Source organism: Mustelus asterias, chromosome 2 (assembly GCF_964213995.1).
Source record: "Mustelus asterias chromosome 2, sMusAst1.hap1.1, whole genome shotgun sequence".
NCBI classification, from domain to species: domain Eukaryota; kingdom Metazoa; phylum Chordata; class Chondrichthyes; order Carcharhiniformes; family Triakidae; genus Mustelus; species Mustelus asterias.
Window position 1 is genome coordinate 160,765,375 of NC_135802.1, and position 19,743 is coordinate 160,785,117.

The 19,743-nt window shown below is 41.8% G+C and overlaps 1 protein-coding gene across 14 annotated transcripts in view; it reads left to right on the top strand.

Moving 5' to 3' along the window:
- pign (phosphatidylinositol glycan anchor biosynthesis, class N) overlaps positions 1 to 19,743 on the top strand; it is a 122,217-nt gene that overhangs the window by 23,680 nt on the left and 78,794 nt on the right. For all 14 annotated transcript variants that reach the window (XR_013495673.1, XR_013495672.1, XR_013495668.1 and 11 more), the window contains 6 exons: positions 6,156 to 6,286; positions 7,802 to 7,918; positions 8,468 to 8,508; positions 9,510 to 9,569; positions 15,167 to 15,259; positions 17,653 to 17,708. Coding sequence is in view for 9 of the 14 variants with exons in the window: in XM_078199925.1 (XP_078056051.1) it covers positions 6,156 to 6,286; positions 7,802 to 7,918; positions 8,468 to 8,508; positions 9,510 to 9,569; positions 15,167 to 15,259; positions 17,653 to 17,708 (498 nt within the window). In the remaining 5 variants the exon portion in view is untranslated. The remainder of the gene's footprint in view (positions 1 to 6,155; positions 6,287 to 7,801; positions 7,919 to 8,467; positions 8,509 to 9,509; positions 9,570 to 15,166; positions 15,260 to 17,652; positions 17,709 to 19,743) is intronic.

The window sequence follows — 19,743 nt, forward strand, 5'->3', positions numbered from 1 at the left end:
TTCAGAAGGTACACAAGAACACCAGAATTAGGAGTAGGCTTGAGGAGCTGAATGGCCAACCCCACCATAAGGTAAGACCATGGCTTATCTCATTGCTTCAACTCCACTTTCCTGTCAGCAACCCAACAGGCATTCAATGCGATTAATTTAATACGATTACTAGATAAATTAGACATAACATAGCAACATAAAAGGGAAATTTATTGGAGTAAGACGACATCATCCATTCCAAATGCACGTAGCTGAGATTTGAGAGCATTATAAATGTTTGTAGTTGATACTAGTGGATATATATGATCAAGATAGGAGGAAAAAATATTCGAAAGGAGCATGGATAAAGAGAATGGGTGAAATGATGGCAAATACAGTCTAACATAAAGTGATTGTTAATAAGTTTGGATGCAAGAACGAGGGTTGTAATTACAGTTTAATACACAAAAGGTTAAGCGTTTGGAGATTAAGTTATTAAAATCTAACTCACAGGTACGGAAGGTCATGTGGAATGACAAATATTTACATGAGGACAGTCCATGCTAGTGTTTTAACTTCCACATGCACAAAAGTTCCAAGTGTGGGTTGTGCTTTTTTGGAATTCTCTACCCAGAGGCTGTGGAAGCTCAGTCGTTGAGTATGTTTAAGGTAAAGATTGATGGATTTCTGACTAAAAGTTTGTAAAGACTAATGGGGATAGTGTTTGTAAAAGGCATTGAAGTGTCCCTTTTTATGACTATTTTCATCACTTCACCATTGCTAGCCCATTGCAGTTTCCTATGATCCTTAGAATGATTTTCCATGCTTCCTGTTTTAGTATCAGCGGCGGATTTGGCCACCATCCGTCATTACTTCAAGCCCTGTCTGCAAATCATTGATGTGTATAGGGAACAGATGTCACAGCAGCGAACCCTGTAGAGACTGCAGTCCATTTGCAAGCTTTCTGAGAAACTGCCCTTAAATTTTCCTCACTTTTGACTGGACTTTCTGAAACCTTCCCCCTAATTCCATGCCCGTTAGTCTTGGTCAAAAGTTCCGTATTTGGTACCTTGTCAAAAGCTTCCACGCCCCTTCCACCGTCTCTGTACTCTCCTTAAAAATAAGTTCTCCAGAGATCAGATGTTGATGGCATGCTGGGTCTTGTGGTATGAAGGATAGAACTTGCAAGCAATGTAGGTGCTAGTTGAAAGAAAGTTATCCTCCAGTGTGTGATCCCACCTTAGGAAAGACCAAAGAAGATTCATGTTGGACTTGAAACGTTTCTTACTCTATAGATGTACCAGACCTGTTGAATTTTACCAGCATTTACTGATTTTATTTAGGAAAGGCTACTTTCCTTGATAGAAGTCCAGAATGGTATCTGGAATGAAGGGCTAAGCAAAGCTATGATTACTGAGTGCGAATAACTACATGATATTTACGTTCCATCGGCCTCTGATTGCCACTTTTTAGACAAGGTGTTAAGCCGAAGCTCCTGGTGCTGCTTGGGTGAAATAGCTGATACAATGAAATGCAAAAACAGCCAGTCCTGAACTGGCGTCCTCACAGCATGATGCATCTAGCAGCCCAGGTGTAAGTGATGCTGGTAACATCTGGTGCATATCCAGAAATATTCCTGCGAGAGTTTGAAGGATTTACATGTAAAAAAAATAGACTCAGTTTACAAAAAGGCTACTGTGAAATGAGGCTGTTTTCTTTAGAAAAGACTGAGGGGTGACCTGCTGGAGGCCCTCAGAATTGTGAAAGGGCTTGATAGGGTAAATGTAAAGAAGATATTACCACTTACAAGTGAAACCAGAACTAGGGGCCATAATTATACGATAGCCCAGTACAAATACAATTTCAGCAGAATCCTCTTCATGCAGAGTGTGTTTAGATTGTGCAATTTGCTTCCAGAAGTAGCTAAGACAATTTGTATCGATTCATTGAAGGTAAGCTAGATTAGCACATGATGTGGAGATGCCGGCATTGGACTGGGGTAAGCACAGTAAGAAGTCTCACAACACCAGGTTAAAGTCCAACAGGTTTATTTGGAATCAGATTAGCACATGAGGGAGAAAGGGGTAGAAGGATATGTTAATGCAGTTGGATGAAGAGGAGTGGGTGGAGGCTCATGTGAAGTATAAATGCTGGCACAGACTTCCAGGACTGAATGGCCTTTTTCTGTGTTGTAAGCAATTTGTATTGCTAAAAATAATTACTGAAGTGTGGCATACCATGCAGAGACAGAAGATGAGCTATATCCTTTAGTTTACAGTGGCTCGCGAAGATGCCTCAAACCTATTCTACTTTACAGTGACTTCCTGTTATAACAGCATGTGGAATTCCACAACAGAAAAGCATATTGTTGAAACTCCTTTCATCACCTTCCTCCTGCTGCTTGCAATTGATCCAACACTTGGCACATAGCACTATATTGGTCTTAATATAACTAGTGCAACCTGCAAGCAGCAAAACGCTAGAGAAAGAATACAGAGAGAGGCACTGAGATGTGTGAGCCACTCAAATCTTTTAGGTTAGCTGCCAACTTCCATTCTGGCATCTAAAAATCTACACAATACAAGCTAAAATTTTACAAGTCTTATTATTGTTTACGTCCATTACCATTATTGGGCTTTGATTACTTTTTAAATGTAGGGTGATGGATGTGGTTTTATGTCATTATATCTCAGCGGTGATTTTTAATGTATTTTGTGGGCATATGGTGTCGTGGGAAATTAACAAACGCTCCCTTGGGATGAGTAGGACAGACTGCTATTGGGCCCTTGCCTATTTGTGAGAAAATGTTTTTTCTGTTGACAATTGGGTGCTAAATGAAGATAAATCCTGTCACAAATCTGTGTGCCTCTGAAACGGGATCAGTCATAAGCTTATTAGCTGCCTGCAAACAGTCTGTTGAGAACTAGCTTAAAAGCTAGTCTGCCATTCTAACTCGTGTGTCAGATCCAAAATTGTTAGTGTTTCTAAACTAACTGGAATATATCTGCTGTGCAAATTACATTTATACGCAGGATTTTGATGCACTTGCACTCAAATTACCCTTTCTACTTCCTGGTCTGAAATAAGACAACACTTGAGAACATAAATGATACAGAGACATATGGCAAGACTAACGTGTTTGACAGGATTTTAAGAAATTTATTTTTAAATTCTTTCCAATCTTAACGCACGTTGCAATCTCCAGTTAGCTCTCCCACTGAGGGAACGCAGTGCCAGCAGAATTCATCATAGAATCATACAGCCCTACAGTGCAGAAGGAGGCCATTCGGCCTGTCAAGCCTGGACCAACAACAATCCCACCCTAGTCCTATCCTGTAACCCCAGATATTTACACTCTTAATCCCCTTGACATTAAGGGACAATTTAGCATGGCCAATCAACCTAACCCGCACATCTTTGGATTGTGGGAGGAAACCGGAGCACCCGGAGGAAACCCACACAGATACAGGGAGAATGTGCAAACTCCGCACAGACAGTGACCCAATGCTGGAATTGAACCTGGGTTCCTGGCGCTGTGAGGCAGCAGTGCTAACCACCGTGCTGCCCATAATCCACATTCTTCCCAACGTTCAGAATAAGGAAGAAAAGATGTACCTTTCTCGACTTCTGGGTGCCCGAAAGTGCTTAACATTTTTATATTGGTTCATGCGATGTGTGGCTGGGCCAGCATTTGTTGCCCATCCCTAATTGCCCTTGAACTAAGCAGCTTGCTCGGTCATTTCAGAGGGCATTTAAAATGTGGAGTCACATGTAGGACATAACCAGGGCATTAGTGAACCAGATGGGTTTTTTTGACGAGTGATAATGGTTTCATGGTGATCGTTAGACTTTTAATTCCAGATATTTATTGAATTCAAATTTCACCATCTGCCATTTGAACCTGGGTCTCTGGATTACTAGCCCAGTGGCAATACCACTGCTCCACCACCTCTCCTTAGCCAAGGAAGTATTTGTGCTAGCATATTCCACTCACTGGGTAAATAAGTTTCTCCTGAATTTCCTTTGGAATTTGTTAGTGACTATCTCGTTTATATTTTGATTGCTAAAATACAATGGTATAATTTCCTTTTTCACTGATATCCCATTAATCCAGCAGATGTTAATAGTATTCCTCCTCCTGGTATCATGCCCTAAGAGGGCATTGATGCCCATGCACTTCCAGTGGAGTGGTTCATGATTATGCTTGGTAAAGTATCTCAGTGCCTTCTGCAGCCTGGTTGAACAGAAAACTCTCCTGCTCATTACCGCCAAGCATCAAGTGTGTTGGAAGGATTTACGGGCTGATAATCAACCTGTTTGGCCACATTATGCACACACTTCCCTTGGCCAAAAGTCCTTGGAGTGGGACTTGAACCCGGAGCTTTATGGACAGTGAAGCCTCCAATACTGATACCCCTCCCCACCCCTGAAGAAATACTTCCACGAGAAACGTTCATCTACAGAGAGACACAATTACCTTGCATGGTATCAAGTACAAGAGACCCTCTGAAACCACGGGCACAAGCAAATAACAAACTGCCACACTCAGTACACCAAGCAGCTTTTAGATCTTAAAACACAGGGTACACGGGTTATTGCAAGGCAACAGCGGATTTTCTGAAAGAATTAGCTTTTGTGTAATGGGGGGCTCATCGCCCAGCATCCATAGTGGCATTGAAACTGCTCTACCACAGCATGCTCCCGGGGACAGAATGATTTATTTGCCACTATGGTTGCTGGGTAAATAGCTTCCCATTCTATTAAATGTTTGCAGTGCACACTGACCATATTGCAGAAATGGGCACTTGCCAATGAAGGGCAACTGGCACCTGTCCCTAAATTGTTCTTGATTTACAGATTTCACTATCTCTGACACGTGATCGATTGGAAATATTTTTACCGAGTGTTTTTTCTGATGGATTTTCCACATGCTAACACTCGAGGAATGCATCTGTGCTTAACCCTCTCTCCACTCACATTGTCTATACATTTTAAGACTTGATTACCTGTAAAGACTCGCATTCCAACCATTATTTTGTAAATTGAGTTTGTGTCTTTATATGCCCTGTTTGTGAACAGAACTCCCACTTACCTGACGAAGGAGCAGCGCTCCGAAAGCTAGTGGCTTTTGCTACCAAATAAACCTGTTGGACTTTAACCTGGTGTTGTGAGACTTCTTACTCTGTCTGCAAAAGCAGGTCTTGCAGTTGCCGATATCAAAAACGTGTTTGTCTGCTGTGTACTCTCCAAGAATGCAGTCAATTTTCAGCTATCTTTTAGCCTTCTGAATTCTAAAATGTAGTCAGATTAGCAGTGTTAGTTAACCCCTCCAGTCTAGTATTTAAATGTAATTGCATAGACAGAAATATCTTAAAATGAAGTCTTTGCATAGATAGTTAAACCTCTCTCCACTCACATTGTCTGCACCTGTAAAGACTTGATTACCTGTTAAGACTCACATTCCAACCATTATCTTGTAATTGAGTCTGTGCCTATATATGCCCTGTTTGTGAACCCAACTCTCCACTCACCTGATGAAGGGGTAATGCTTTGAAAGCTCGTGCTACCAAATAAACGTGTTGGACTTTAACCTGGTGTTGTGAGACTTCTTACCATAGATAAAGCAAACAGGGTTAAGCATACATAGGATCTGTCACCTGTACGTCTTCTATTTTAAGTCATATTCTGTCTGAGGGATTGCTCAGTTAAATCACATTGTCAACTGTCAGGAGGTTTAAAGTTGTCCAGAAAATGCTGGAGAAACTCAGCAGGTCAGGCAACATCTGTGAAGAGAGAATAGAACCAATGTTTTGAGTCAGGATGAGCCTTTCAGCTGAGATGTTGAACTGAGGTCACATCTGCTCTCTCAGCTGGACGTAAACGACCCCATTGCACTATTTTGAAGACAACCAGGAAGTTTTCCCCTGTGTCCTGGCCAATATTTATCTCTCAACAAAAACAGATTATCTGGTCATTTGCTGTTTGTGGGGGCGTGCTGTGTTCAAATTGTTTCCTGTATTACAACGATGACTACACTTCAAAAGTACTTCATTGGCAGTGAAACAAATTTGGAACATCCTGAGGTTGTGGAAGGTGCTCTGTAAGTGTAAGCCTTTTACTGTAATTTACAGACATTGTGTAAATTTCCCTTTTCTAACAATTGATTCTGAATGTTGATTATTCAGCGAATACAAGGAAAATATCCGAACTGTAGATAAAGGTATTCAGGAAGTTGTTTCTGTCATTGAAGACTTCTACAGAAATGATAAGAAGACTGCCTTCATCTACACTTCTGATCATGGGATGACAGATTGGGGTAAGACCATTGATGTTACACAGAAACATACTTAAGGTTTACCCCTTATCCTTAAACTATGACCCCTAGTTCTGGACTCCTGCTGGATAATAGTGTATAGTTTATAGCGCATTGACATTTATTTTTCTATTAAGTAATAGTTAGATGGTGTCAGTTTTCCAAGGGCGCTGCACCTCTAGGTGACACTGGGAGTGTGATGTTATTACTCTACACTCTTTATGTTGTCACTTATTACCCAACGTTATGTGACCATCAATCTGCTGATGTTCTGAATACTTAGACAATAGATTGCATCTGTCGTGGCACCAATGTGCTTACTGGGTAATGGCGGATATCTTTGTAAAGGATAAAATGTAACTCCTGCCACCAAAGAGGAACAGTTGTGTTTGTCCATTTGACACTCATTCCAGGTGTGGTTTTTCCCACTGCTGACGCCATTATTTTGGTCTGTTGTTCTCTTCTGCTTGTCACCTTCTTGCCACCTCCCCGTTTCTCGCCTTCACTCCCACTTACTGCCCCTCTCCCGAGTATTCTCCATCCCTCTCCCCAACCCTTGCCGCCCTTCTGAACCCACCCACCTCCCACTAGCCAACCCTTTCCTGACCTCTCACCAGCCATCCCTTTCCCAAGCCCTGGCCATCTCCCCCTCACCACCCCTCAAGTGAGCAGGGTGGTGAGGGATTAGGAGTGTGGCACGGGCTGTGGAGAGGAGCAGGAGGCACTATGGGTTTAGGTTATGGGTGGCAAGCAGGCATATGCTCAAGGTAGGGATGATGGGAGTAGTGTTTCTTTTCCCAGCTGAGTTTGGTCAGTGCCATCTTTGGTGCAGACAGCTGCCTTGGACTTCATTGAAAGTGATGTTGGAGGCATTGCAATTGCAGGTGTAGCAAGTGCGCCCTCTACAGTTGTGGCATCAGCAAACTCACCCTAAAGCTGCACTGACTAATGGGCAAAGTGCTCTTCCTAGCAGGAAGGTATATCCAAGAAACCCATATTACCAGCTAAAGAAATTGCTCTAAATGGCCTATGAAGCTGAGTCAGCCAGCCTGAAGTGGCACACACCTGACATTGGTGAAGTGGGTGGAAGGGTAGGTTCCTGACCTGTACAAACCTAGGGTTTGTGGGTGGGTTGAGGAAGTAGCATTGGTAAGGTGACTTGAAGCGAAAGTGGTGTTGGGTGTCCCACCAACATCCATTTTACTCTTGTCAATTTATTAGGCTCTACCATGTTTTGTGGTGGGAACAATAACTGCCCAAAGTGTGGGTGGGGGGTGGGCTGGGGAGGTGGAGGTGGGAGGCGACTGTGAACAGGAGGCAGCAAGAATTGGCCTGACTCTCAACAGTGAGATTTCTCCATAAAATAACCTTCTTGCCCAACTACTGAGCAAAGTCTGTACGGGAGAAACAAATTGACACCCTAGAAAAAGTAGTGCACGGTGTATATATGTGTGTGTAAAAATTGCAGAGGACCGATTTTCCTTAATGTCTAATCACTAAATTTCTTTGCTGTTACAGGTTCGCACGGTGCAGGCCACCCCTCAGAAACCCTCACCCCTTTGGTCGCCTGGGGAGCTGGAGTGAACGGACCACTGGCTGGCTCAGGCCAAGAGTTTCAGGATAATTTTCTGCAGGGTATATTTCTATAATTTCTCATTTATGAGCATCATATACCTCCACGCGCAGCCAGCAGGGTTATTCAGGCTCAAGGTGGGAATCAGAGAGAGGAGTTACAGTAGAGTCTGTTCCTGAGGCAGTTTCCAACTTCACTCACCAGAAATGTGCTAAGGGCGGCACGGTGGCACAGTGGTTAGCACTGCTGCCTCACAACGCCAGAGACCAGGGTTCGATTCCCGCCTTGGGTCACTGTCTGTGCAGAGTTTGCATGTTTTCCCTGTGTCTACTTGGGTTTCCTCCGGGTGCTCCGGTTTCCTCCCACAGTCTGAAAGACGTGCTGGTTAGGTGTGTTGGCAGTGCTAAATTCTCCCTCGGTGTACCTGAACTGGCGCCGGAGTGTGGCGACTAGGGGATTTTCACAGTGACTTCATTGCAGTGTTAATATAAGCCTACTTGTGACAATAATAAATAAACTTTAAACTTTAACATTCGAGGTTGCGGGGTTGGGGAAGAATCAAAGATTATTTTGGTGTACATCTAAAATCTTGTTTTGCTGGTTTTTTTCAGAATGGAAACTAAATGACTGGAAGAGATTTGATGTAAATCAGGTAAAAACCCTTAACTTGCTCAGGGTTTGAAATTCCATTCTAAATATCACCACAGAAAAAAAACCACAATATTCTTTGGGCTCTGAAAATCCAAGTACAAAGATATTAACTCTTCAGCAGAAGAAAGGGGAACAAGGTCTGGCCATCCAGCCTCTCTCGGTCTCCTATCCTCTATTATTCGATAATTCTATGAATGAACAAGAGTACCGTATACCTTGCACAGAAAAGCTGTGATTAGCATTTAACCATTAAGTGAACAAGATGACTGTTACACTACCTCACAGAAACTTTCATTTTACTGGAAACTGCCAAGTAATTATTTTCTCAAAGTGCAAACCTTTTGATGCGTTTACCAAATAAGTCTCTAATGTATCAAGTTAATATTTCAAAATATTGTTCTCTTAGGAATTATAGTAAAGCTTGAATGGTTGAAAATATTTATAATTTTCCTTTTATCTCCTCTTCTGGAGCTCATTTTCAATCCCTATCTAAAACCAGTTTTATTTGTAATTTCTTAGTGAAGAATGATTGGCAAACCAGTGCTCTGAACTCAGTGTAGGTGACCATTTTGCCAGAATACGTACTGCCTGGTGGTGCAGGACTTTACACCGGCTGTTTGGTTGTAGATCCATAACAAATGCCCATGTAGTCTGCCCCAGTCAAAGATGGGCACCACTGAAGTGAAAAATGCTTCCTGAGGAAGGGGACAAAAGTTTAGGGACACCATTCCAGCAGCTCATGATGGGTGAATTTGGCGTCAGCAACACATTTTCAAACCAGTCTCTGCTTATTCTCTTGATTGGCAAGTTGGGAAACAGCGATGATCTGTTAATTTTCATCATCTAATTTGTCTTCTGAACCGTAATATCAACTTCAATCATAATTATTTAACAGTTATTTAAATGTTGGATTTTTGAAAAAACTATTGGGGTTTACGTTACTTTATTAGTTCTGTTCACCACAACAAGTTACAATTAATTGTTTCTGTTTTGCTTGCATAGGCTGATATAGCTCCACTGATGGCTGCTCTCATTGGGATTCCCTTCCCTCTAAATTCTGTGGTAAGCTAATATTTTGTGTTCATTTCTTAAAGAGGTAGTCACTACATAATCAGACTTGCTAATAAGTGTGATTTGATTTTGTATTTATGTGATAATTAGGGCTTATTCACGTGAGGCTCTGTCAGCAGCCCAGAACCTTATTCATGGCAGAAACGAGGCAAAAAAACTAGGTGTGCAACTTTGGGTGTCCAATATCTCCAACATGTGATTTCAGGAGACAGAATCCTGTCATGTTACAAGCAATGAGTTGGGTTACACACTAAATTTAATGTTTTGGATTGGTTCCAATCTCCCATCGCCTGCAGTCTTCTATCTCACCCTAGACACACCCCCTGTCAAAGAGGATTGGTCAGGAGACAACAGATGTTCATGGGTTTGGGCGTTTGTTAAGCAAGCAGCAGGTGAAAGGAATTTGTTTTGATTCCGATCATAAGAACATGCAAATTAGGTTCAAGAGGGGGCTACTTGTGTCTGCTCCACCATTCAATAAGATCCTGGCTGATCTAATTTAACCTCAACTCCACATTCCCACCTACCCTCAATAACCTTTCACCCTCTTGCTTATCAAGAATCTATCTAACTCAGCCTTTAAAAATGTTGAAAGATTCTGCTTCTACCCTACTTTTAAGAAAGGAGTATCAAAGACTCATGATCCTCGGAGAGAAAATAATTCTCCTTGTCTTTGTCTTAAGTGGGCAACCCCCTTTTTTTTTATAGTGACTCCTAGTTCTAGATTCTCCCACAACAGGAAATATCCTTTCCATATTCACTCTATCAAGACCATAGGAGCAGAAATAGGCCACTTGGCCTATCGAGTCTGCTCCGCCATTCAATCATGGCTGATATTTTTCTCAGCCCCATTATCCTGCCTTTTCCCCATTACCCCTGATCCCCTTATTAATCAAGAACCTATCTATCTCTGTCTTAAAGACACTCAATGACCTGGCCTCCACAGCCTTCTGCGGCAAAGAGTTCCACAGATTCACCACTCTCTGGCTGAAGAAATTCCTCCTCATCTCCGTTTTAAAGGATCGTCCCTTTAGCCTGAGATTGTGCCCTCTGGTTCTAGTTTTTCCCACTAGTGGAAACATCCTCTCCACATCCACCCTATCCAGGCCTCGCAATATCCTGTAACTTTCAATAAGATACCCCCTTGTCCTTCTGTACTCCAACGAGTACAGACCCAGAGTCCTCAACCGTTCCTCATATGACAAGCTCTTCATTCCAGGGATCATTCTTGTGAACCTCTGGACCCTTTCCAAGGCCAGCACATCCTTAGGTATGGGGCCCAAAACTGCTCAAGATCCCTCAGGATCTTGTGTTCACATCAAGTTGCCTCTTACTGTTCTAAACTCCAGTGGATACAAGTTTAGGCTGTTCAGCCTTTCTTAGAAGACAACCTGCCCATTCCAGGTATCAGTCTAGCAAACCTTCTCTGAACTGCTTATAACGCGTTTGTATCCTTCCTTAAGTAAGGAGGCCAATACTGTGCACAGTACTCATGATGTGGTCTCACCAGTGTCCTGTATAACAGAAGCATAACCTCTCCACTCTTGTAATCAATTCCCCTTGCAATAACTAATAATATTTTACTTGCTTACCTAATTACATGTTCTACCTGTGTGCTAACCTTTTGTCACTCGTGCAGCAAGGACACCAAGATCCTTTTGCATCTCCAAGCTCTTCCAAGCTCTTCCATCTCACTATTTAGACAATCTGCTACTTTATTCTTCCTGCCAAAATAGATAATTTCACATTTTCCCCACATTATACTCCATTTGCCAGATTTTTGCCCACTTACTTAACCTATCTACATTCCTTTGTAGCCCCCATACATTCTCTTCACAACTTACTTTCCTGTCTATCTTTGGGAACATCAGTCTTTTATATAAATTGTAAAAACCCAAGGCCCGTGGCATACCACTCGTTACGTCTAACATCATACACACCACCATTCATCTCAAGATGAACAAACAAAAAGAAAGAAGTAGTGGAAATCTGGAGAAAACGCCCCCAGAAAATGCTGGAAAATACACAGCCGGTCTGTCAGCGTCTTTATAAAGAGAAAAGAGAAGTTAATGCTTTGGTAGCACCCACAAAGAGAAAAGATGCCAATGCCTCAGGTGCACACCTGTGCTGTGTGTTCCACAAAGCTCCATAATAACTACTTAATTTTTTGCAACCCAATCAATAACGTAGACACCAAACAGTAAATATGTCAGCCTGTGGTCGATTACTCAACCTTTAGGTAAGTCTTTCTAGCACTTTTGCCATTTATCAGGATATCCTCATCAGCTGCCTTCAGCAGAACTGCTTTTTTGCAAACTAGTCAACAAAGGTAGACACCACACCCTGAATGTTATAAGGCTGCGGTGTCATATCCAACCTCTAAATAATACCTTCCAGCCCAAATCTTTGCAGAATTTCCTCATCAACTTTACAATGGATATTTACCTTTGACACACTGAAAGGAATGAGGCAAGGCAACTTCCTCACTTTTGTCTTGAGATAAAAACTAACATTCTGTTTGTCTTTTTAAAACTACTTTTTGTATCTGTGCACGAGCTTTAAATATCCAAGTACTTTTGGTCCTCCACATCTCATCATTAGGAAAATATTTTGATTTGACATTCTCGGATCATATGTGGATGACATGCTATCTCCCAGTGTTGAGCTCCTGTTGCCCACTCACTTTGGTTTTTCAGTATCATTTCTGTTTTCAATCGCCTCTGAACTTGGTGTTGTCTGCAAACTTGGATATACAATCTCCATTGCTGCAACCATGTCATTAACCTGGGGAGGCGATGGCCGAGTGGTATTATCGCTAGACTATTAATCCAGAAGCTCAGCTAATGTTCTGGGGACCTGGGTTCGAATCCCGCCACGGCAGGTGGTGGAATTTGAATTCAATAAAAAATATCTGGAATTAAGAATCTACTGGTGACCATGAAACCATTGCCGATTGTCGGAAAAATCCATTTCATTCACTAATTTCCTTTTAGAGAAGGAAATCTGCCACCCTTACCTGGTCTGGCCTACATGTGACTCCAGAGCCAAAGCAATGTGGGTGACTCTCAACTGCCCTTGGGCATCTAGGGATGGGCAATAAATGCTAGCCAGCTAGTGACGCCCGTGTCCCACGAATGTATAAAAAGAAAAGTGAAAAACTGGAGTATAGATTCTTGGAGAACACCCCCCACACCTGCTAGTCAGCCTTTATCCCAAATCCCCAATCAGTTATAGAAACATAGAAACTAGAAGCAGGAGTAGGCCATTTGGCCCTTCGAGCCTGCTCCGCCATTCATTTTGATCATGGCTGATCATCGAATTCAAACCAAACCAATTATCAAACCATGTCACAAGGTTACAAGATTTAATACTTTGGTTCCAGCTGTGACTCAGTTGGTAGCAGTAAATAAATCAGAGAGGTTGTGGGTTCCAGGTCCCATTTTAGAACTTGAGCAGAAAGTCTAGGCTGACCCGATTAAATGAGATGTTAAAATGTGACCTTGTCTACCTCCACGGGTGAATGTAAAACATTCCATGGCACTGTTCTGAAGAAGAGCAAGGGAGGGCGTTATCCTCCATGTTCTCACCAATATTTATCCTTCAATCAACACCTGGTCCAATTACATTGCTGTTGTGAGCATTCTCTGGCTGCTGCATTTCCTACATTACAACAGCGGCCGCATTTCAAAAGATTCTTCATTGGCAGCAAAATGCTTTGGAATGTCCTGAGATCCTGAATGCCGTATTAGAAATGCAAGTGTTTTCTCCTACTTTTTGTCCGTGTATTTTACCCATTGACTGTTCTGCCCAGTTCACTATGGTCCATTTATTTCTCGCCTCACCCTATTCTTTCCTTCTCCTCTATATACTCTATGAACGGTATGTTTTGTCTATACAGCGCGTAAGAAACAATACTTTCATTGCATACCAAAACATGTGATAATAATAATCAAGACAAAGTGTATTCTGTAATACATTCTGTGCAGCTGTTAGCCATGTAAAATGTCTTGGCTATAACTTGCGGGGTGGCATAGACCCTTTCGAAACATGATCTCAACTGGGACCCGGAGCGTCTGTGTGCAGATACCCTCACTGACGAGCAAGTCCAAGCAAAGTTTGTGGTGTCTGTTGACTTGTAAAAACAATCTACTTGATAAGTGCTACAAAACCAGATCATTCTTTTGAATGGACTCTGGTCCTTGCTGTCATTAGTGTGAGGTTTAGCCAGTACAAATATTGTGCTTAGATCAACTCTCTTTGGTATTAACTGGCCTGTCTTCACCATGGAATGAAGTGACACACTGACAGAAATAGTTCAGGCAATGCCATCAATGCTTGATGCCAAAGCAGGGAAAATAGTATCATCAGCCTTTAAAGTGTGCTGTGTTGAAAAGAAAGAAAAGTCATAAATAGCCCAATAATGACTTATTTTCTACTTTATAAACCTTGATTTTCTCCTCCTGCATGTAAAGGATGCTGCCATTCAAAGAATCAAAAAGGCTTTTGAGGGGAGGCCGTGTAACATGTAATAATGTAAGAATGTGCCAAATTAAGTTCATATGAAATTGATGATTATACAGAATTGACAGGTAGGGAGAGACCAGCTGGTCCATCAAGTCTGTTACAAATTAGAAAACTACGCATCTTTATCTCATGATGGACAAAATTACACGGTTTATTTCTAAATTATTTAACTTAAAGTGGATTAGCAATGTCAACTATATTTCTTTGTTTGTTTATGCTACTAGAAAGAACTTTTGATCAGTTGTAATTCAGCCACACTGTAAATTCATAAGACTACATCCTATTATTCAAAAATACAAGATGCGATATGAAATCTGACAGCTGTCCTGTTTAGACAATGTCGCTCATTTCTTTATTTTATCTATAATTTGTTTCATACTATTATAGAAAGGATATTATTAAACTAGAAAGGGTGCAGCAAAGATTTACTAGAATGTAACTGGGACTTGATGGTTTGAGTTATAAGGAGAGGCTGGATAGACTGGGACTTTTTTCTCTGGAGCGGAGGAGGTTGAGGGGTGATCTTACAGAGGTCTATAAAATAATGAGGGTGGTAGATCAGCTCGATAGTCAATATCTTTTCCCAAAGGTAGGGGAGTCTAAAACTAGAGGGCATAGGTTTAAGGTGAGAGGGGAGCGATACAAAAGGATCCAGAGGGGCAATTTTTTCACACACAGGGTGGTGAGTGTCTGGAACAAGCTGCCAGAGGTAGTAGTAGAGACGGGTACAATTTTGTCTTTGAAAAAGCATTTTGACAGTTACATTGGGTAATATGGGTATGGAGGGATATGGGCCAAATGCTGGCAATTGGGACGAGCTTAGTGTTTAAAAAAAAGGGCAGCATGGACAAGTTGGGCCGAGGGGCCTGTTTCCAAGCTGTAAACCTCTATGACTCTAATTGTATTTTAAGGAAAACAAAGGCATTTTGTACTTAGAATGAATATAGCCCAAGTAAAATGATCTCTTAAATTGTTTTCAGAAATGCAATGTAACTTTCAAATATTTGGATAATTCATTTTGTGTCTCATGCACCAATTTTTCATCGATGTTTTATTTCTGATAGGGCATTTTACCTTTGGAGTATTTAAACAACAGCGACCAGTTCAAAGCTGACTGCATGCTAACAAATACCATGCAAATATTGGAACAATTTACGGTATGAACTTTGTTATCATTAAATATCACCTTTCTTTAAAAAAAAAGATTAAATATTTGCCTAAGTTTGCTGTTTTTGTGTATCTTAATCACCTTCCCAATCTTTTTGAATATTTTTGTTCATGCTCATGATCTGAATTGTACCATTAAATAATTCAAAATTGCACAATTAAATTTTCATACAACTTACTTACGTGGACACTCATTTGATTCTGGATCAAATTAGGTTGAAATGCAAGTCAAAATTGACAGACAGAATGTCGTTCATTACTTTTTATCTAGATCAACATGGCAGTTGAAATAATGCACAAGCCTTGGGATCACGTCAGCACACTTTTAATAATGAAAATAAGGTTCATGATTACCTGACTGGAATTTTGTCTGCTATGCCATTCCATGGTGAGAAAGATGGTGACAGGAAAATGTGGCTGTTGTAGATTTTCCACCCCGTGTTTTGCCAGGACTGCTGTTAACCGCCTCTAACCATTCAAGTAAATGTTGGTGGTGCATGCTGTTTGGTCTCCTCACTCGTTTGCCTCTCTTTTTTTACCTTTTTTCTGCCACTTCCCAAATAGATGATCCCAGGGTAGTGACATCAGTGACATCCATGTCCACAGGGGAGAGAGAAAGTTTTGGAGAAACCTCTTTTTCCTCCAATTTGATTTGCACCACCTTAGAATCATAGAAGAATCATAGAAACTCTACAGTGCAGAAGGAGGCCTTTCGGTCCATCGCATCTGCACCGACAACAATCCCACCCAGGACCTATCCATGTAAACCCACATATTTACCCCGCTAATCCCTCTAACCTACGCATCCCATTAGCTGGTCTCCGTTTCTGCCTTCCTGTAATGAGGCAATTCCGCCCCTTTTTAAGGTCAATTGCCTTTTGCCTAGTGCTGAAGCATCACCCTGTCAAATCTTTTCACAGTGCTCCTTGGTAGGCTGTCTCTAGACAATGAGAATCCTGTGAGATGCCGTCCCGCCTAACCGATGAAGCGAACCTGGGGATGACCACTCAGCAGCACTAAGGGAAACCCAGTCACCTATGCTCAGCAATTCCTTCTCAACAGCGCCGCTGGCAATGTGCATTCTCGCCTGAACTTCCATAGGGATTGTCTGGTCTCCTGCTGTAATGGTCTAAATGACTGATGTTATGGCAAATGATTAAGGCAACCAAGGAAATTCCTGGGCTCCCTGTTTAAGCTCTTCATTTTAACAAGAAATGTTATTGAGTTTATTTTGGTGAAAGACCTGGTGAAGGATTGAAGTAAAATTGGAGATGAGATTCAATGAGGATATAGTGATAATTCTTTGGGCAAGACATTGAAAATTTAGGAGGAAGGTAAAATATTCCAAAGTTTTAAGATCATGAGAAAGATTGAGTTAGAACAGAAGACTCTAACTGTAAGCTTATCACAAAAAGTTTAATTTTGAATGATGTTTTGGCTTTCTGAATTTGTTTACTATGTTAAGGGTGTGATGTGGAATTTAATAACATTCTAAGGAATTGAGAAATTAGCAAGGAAGGAGAAAAGCAAAGCATTTGTTTCATTTTTAGAACTTGCAGCTTAAAGGCACATTATTACAGTGACATTAATTTCATGGTAGTAGTTACTCCTGACATCTTTTTGTAGCTTAAACATTGAACGTAGAAAATAAAAGCAGGACAAGGCCGTTTGGCCCTTTGAGTCTGATTCATCATTCATTTTGATCGTGGCTGATCATCAAATTCAATATTCTGATCCCCCTTTCTTCCTTGATCCTTTTAGCCCCAAGAGCTATATCTAATTTCTTTTTGAAATCACACAATGCTTTGGCCTCAACTGCTTTCCGTGATAGAGGATTCCACACATTCACCATTCTCTAGGTGAAGAAATTTCTCCTCATCTCTGTCCTAAAAGGTTTACCCCTTATCCTCAAAGTATGACCTTTAGTTCTGGACTCTCCCACCATAGGGGAACATTCTTTCTGAATCTACCCTGGCCAGTCCTGTTAGAATTTTATCCTTTTCTATGAGATCCTCTCTCACTCGTCTAAACTTGCAGTTCTGTACTATCTTGAGTGTAATGGGACATTTCAAGGTGCAATGCAAAATGAAGGGTAGGAATGATTGACACTGAACAATCATTGGGCAAGGTGAGTGATTGTGTGCTGAGAGAGTTTGGCTTTAAGGAGAGTTTTCACGGTAGTGGAACAATTGGCCATGCAAAGAAATTTGGGAACAAAGCTCCACAGTGTGAGCTGCCACAGGTAGAGAAATGTGAGAAAAATAAACAGTAGAATTATCACTCACATTAATGTGATAATGTAGCCTTGTAATGTGTGAATGCCAGAAAACCAATGAGCATGGAAATCCATAAACACTTGTTAAAGTTTTTAATTATTTTGCAGGTGAAGATGATTCACAAGAAAGAGACGACATTGTCCTTTTTGTTTAGTCCCTTTAAGTAAGTCAATTCTGTTCTTTTCTTTAAGAGTTAATCTAAATTTATTGTTTCTATCTTGTGAATGATGAGAATGAATCATTTGGTCTCCTTCGTTGAAGAGGGATGTATGACATTGGAGGCAGTTCAGCGAAAGTTCACCAGATTGATTCCAGAGATGAGGGGTTTGTCTCATGAAGAGAGATTGGGCAGTTTAGGCCTATACTCTCTGGAGTTTAGAAGAATGAGGGGAATTCTAATTGAGATATATAAGATGCTAAAGGGGATTGACAGGGTAGACGTGGAAAGGGTATTTCCTCTTGTGGGGCAATTTAGAACAAGAGGTCATAGTTTTAGGATAAGGGATGGCAGATTTAAAACCGAGATGAGAGGAAATTACTTAAGGGTCGTGACTCTGTGGAATTCAATACCCCAGAGCATGGTGGATGCCGTTGAATAAATTTAAGGAGGAGATGGACAGAGTTTTAATTTGTAAGGGTTTGGAGGGTTGTGGAGAACAGGCAGGAAAGTGGAGTTAAGGCTGAGACAAGATCAGCCGTGATCATATTGAATGTCAGAGCAGGCTCGAGGAACTGAAATGCCTATTCCTGCTCCTAGTTATGTTCTTATGTGGTATATCCTATCATTTTTCAGGGACACTGAGCCTATGCCAAGCATCAGTGTTGCATGCTGATGTCAGTGTGCCGATGTCTGGTGCCAGAACATCCCACCCCACCTGCCTCCAGGCATCAGTCGCAATCTTCTTACTGAAAAGGCGAGGGAGCAGGGCCGAAATATCCAGCAAGGGGAGAGAACGGGATGGGTATCAAGAGAAGTGTGAATAGCAGTTGTCAGAGTGGATGGCAGTGAAAGGGAGTGGAAAGAGTGAAATTGGGAATTGTTGGAGCAAACAAAGAGGGAGGGTAAAAGTGAACGAGGGAGGAAAGATGACAGAGTCAAATAAAGAGACAGCAATAGAAGGAAAAGAAGTAGTAATGAATGAAAGAAGGACAGGAACAGAAGTCGTGAATGAGAACATCATGGAAAAAGGGAGAAACGAAGGAGTGGTGGGGAGGAAGGAGGCATTCACTGAGTGGATTTGGGCAGGATAGTGCCAACATTGAATGCACAGGACTCTGGAGAAGGATGGAAGGTTATTGGTTTTGGTGGAAGAATAGGTAAAAATTACCAGCTTGACTCAGTTGGTGGAGAGCAGAGTATCAAGTTGAATTTATGATGAATTAACTGAGAGTGTTGGAGGAGGAGACTGCCTCTGAGAAAGAGAGGGAGGTAGAGGATGTGGTGCAGAACTGTATCTGGAGGGCGAGGTGAGAATGCCTGTCCTTGATGTCAAAGCAGCATTGGGCCAAGTGTGGCATCAGGGAGCCCTAGCAAAACTGGAGTCGGTGGGAATTGGGGGCGGGGGACGACGACTCTCTACTGGTCGGGGTCGTACCAAGCACAAAGGAAGGTGGTTGTTTGAGGTTAAACATCTCAGCTTCAGGACATCGCTTTAACAGTTCCTTAGGGTACTGTCCTGGGCCCAACCATCTTCAGCTGCTTCATCAGTGACCTTCCTTCCATCACAAGGTCAAAATTGGGGTTGCTTGCTAATTCACAATGTTCAGTACCATTCGTGAATCCTCAGATACTGAAGCAGCCCATGTTCAAATGCAGCAAGAATTGGACAATATCCAGACTTGGGCTGGCAACAGGCAACTAACATTTGTGCTCGACAAGTGCCAGGCAATTACTATTTCCAACAAGAGGAAAGTAACATTTGTCACATTCATTGGCATTGCCATCACTGAATCCCCTATTATCAACATCCTGGCCGTTAGTGTTGATCATGAACTGAACTGGACTGGCCATATAAACACTGTGTCTACTAAAGCAGTTCAGAGACTAAGAATTCTGCAGTGAGTATTTCACCTCCTAACTCCCCAAAGCCTGTCCATCACCTACGAGGTTTAGGTGAGTTGTGTGATGTAATACCTTCCACTTGCCTGGATGAGTGCAGCTCAAGACGCTTGACACCGTTCAGGACACAGCAGTTTGC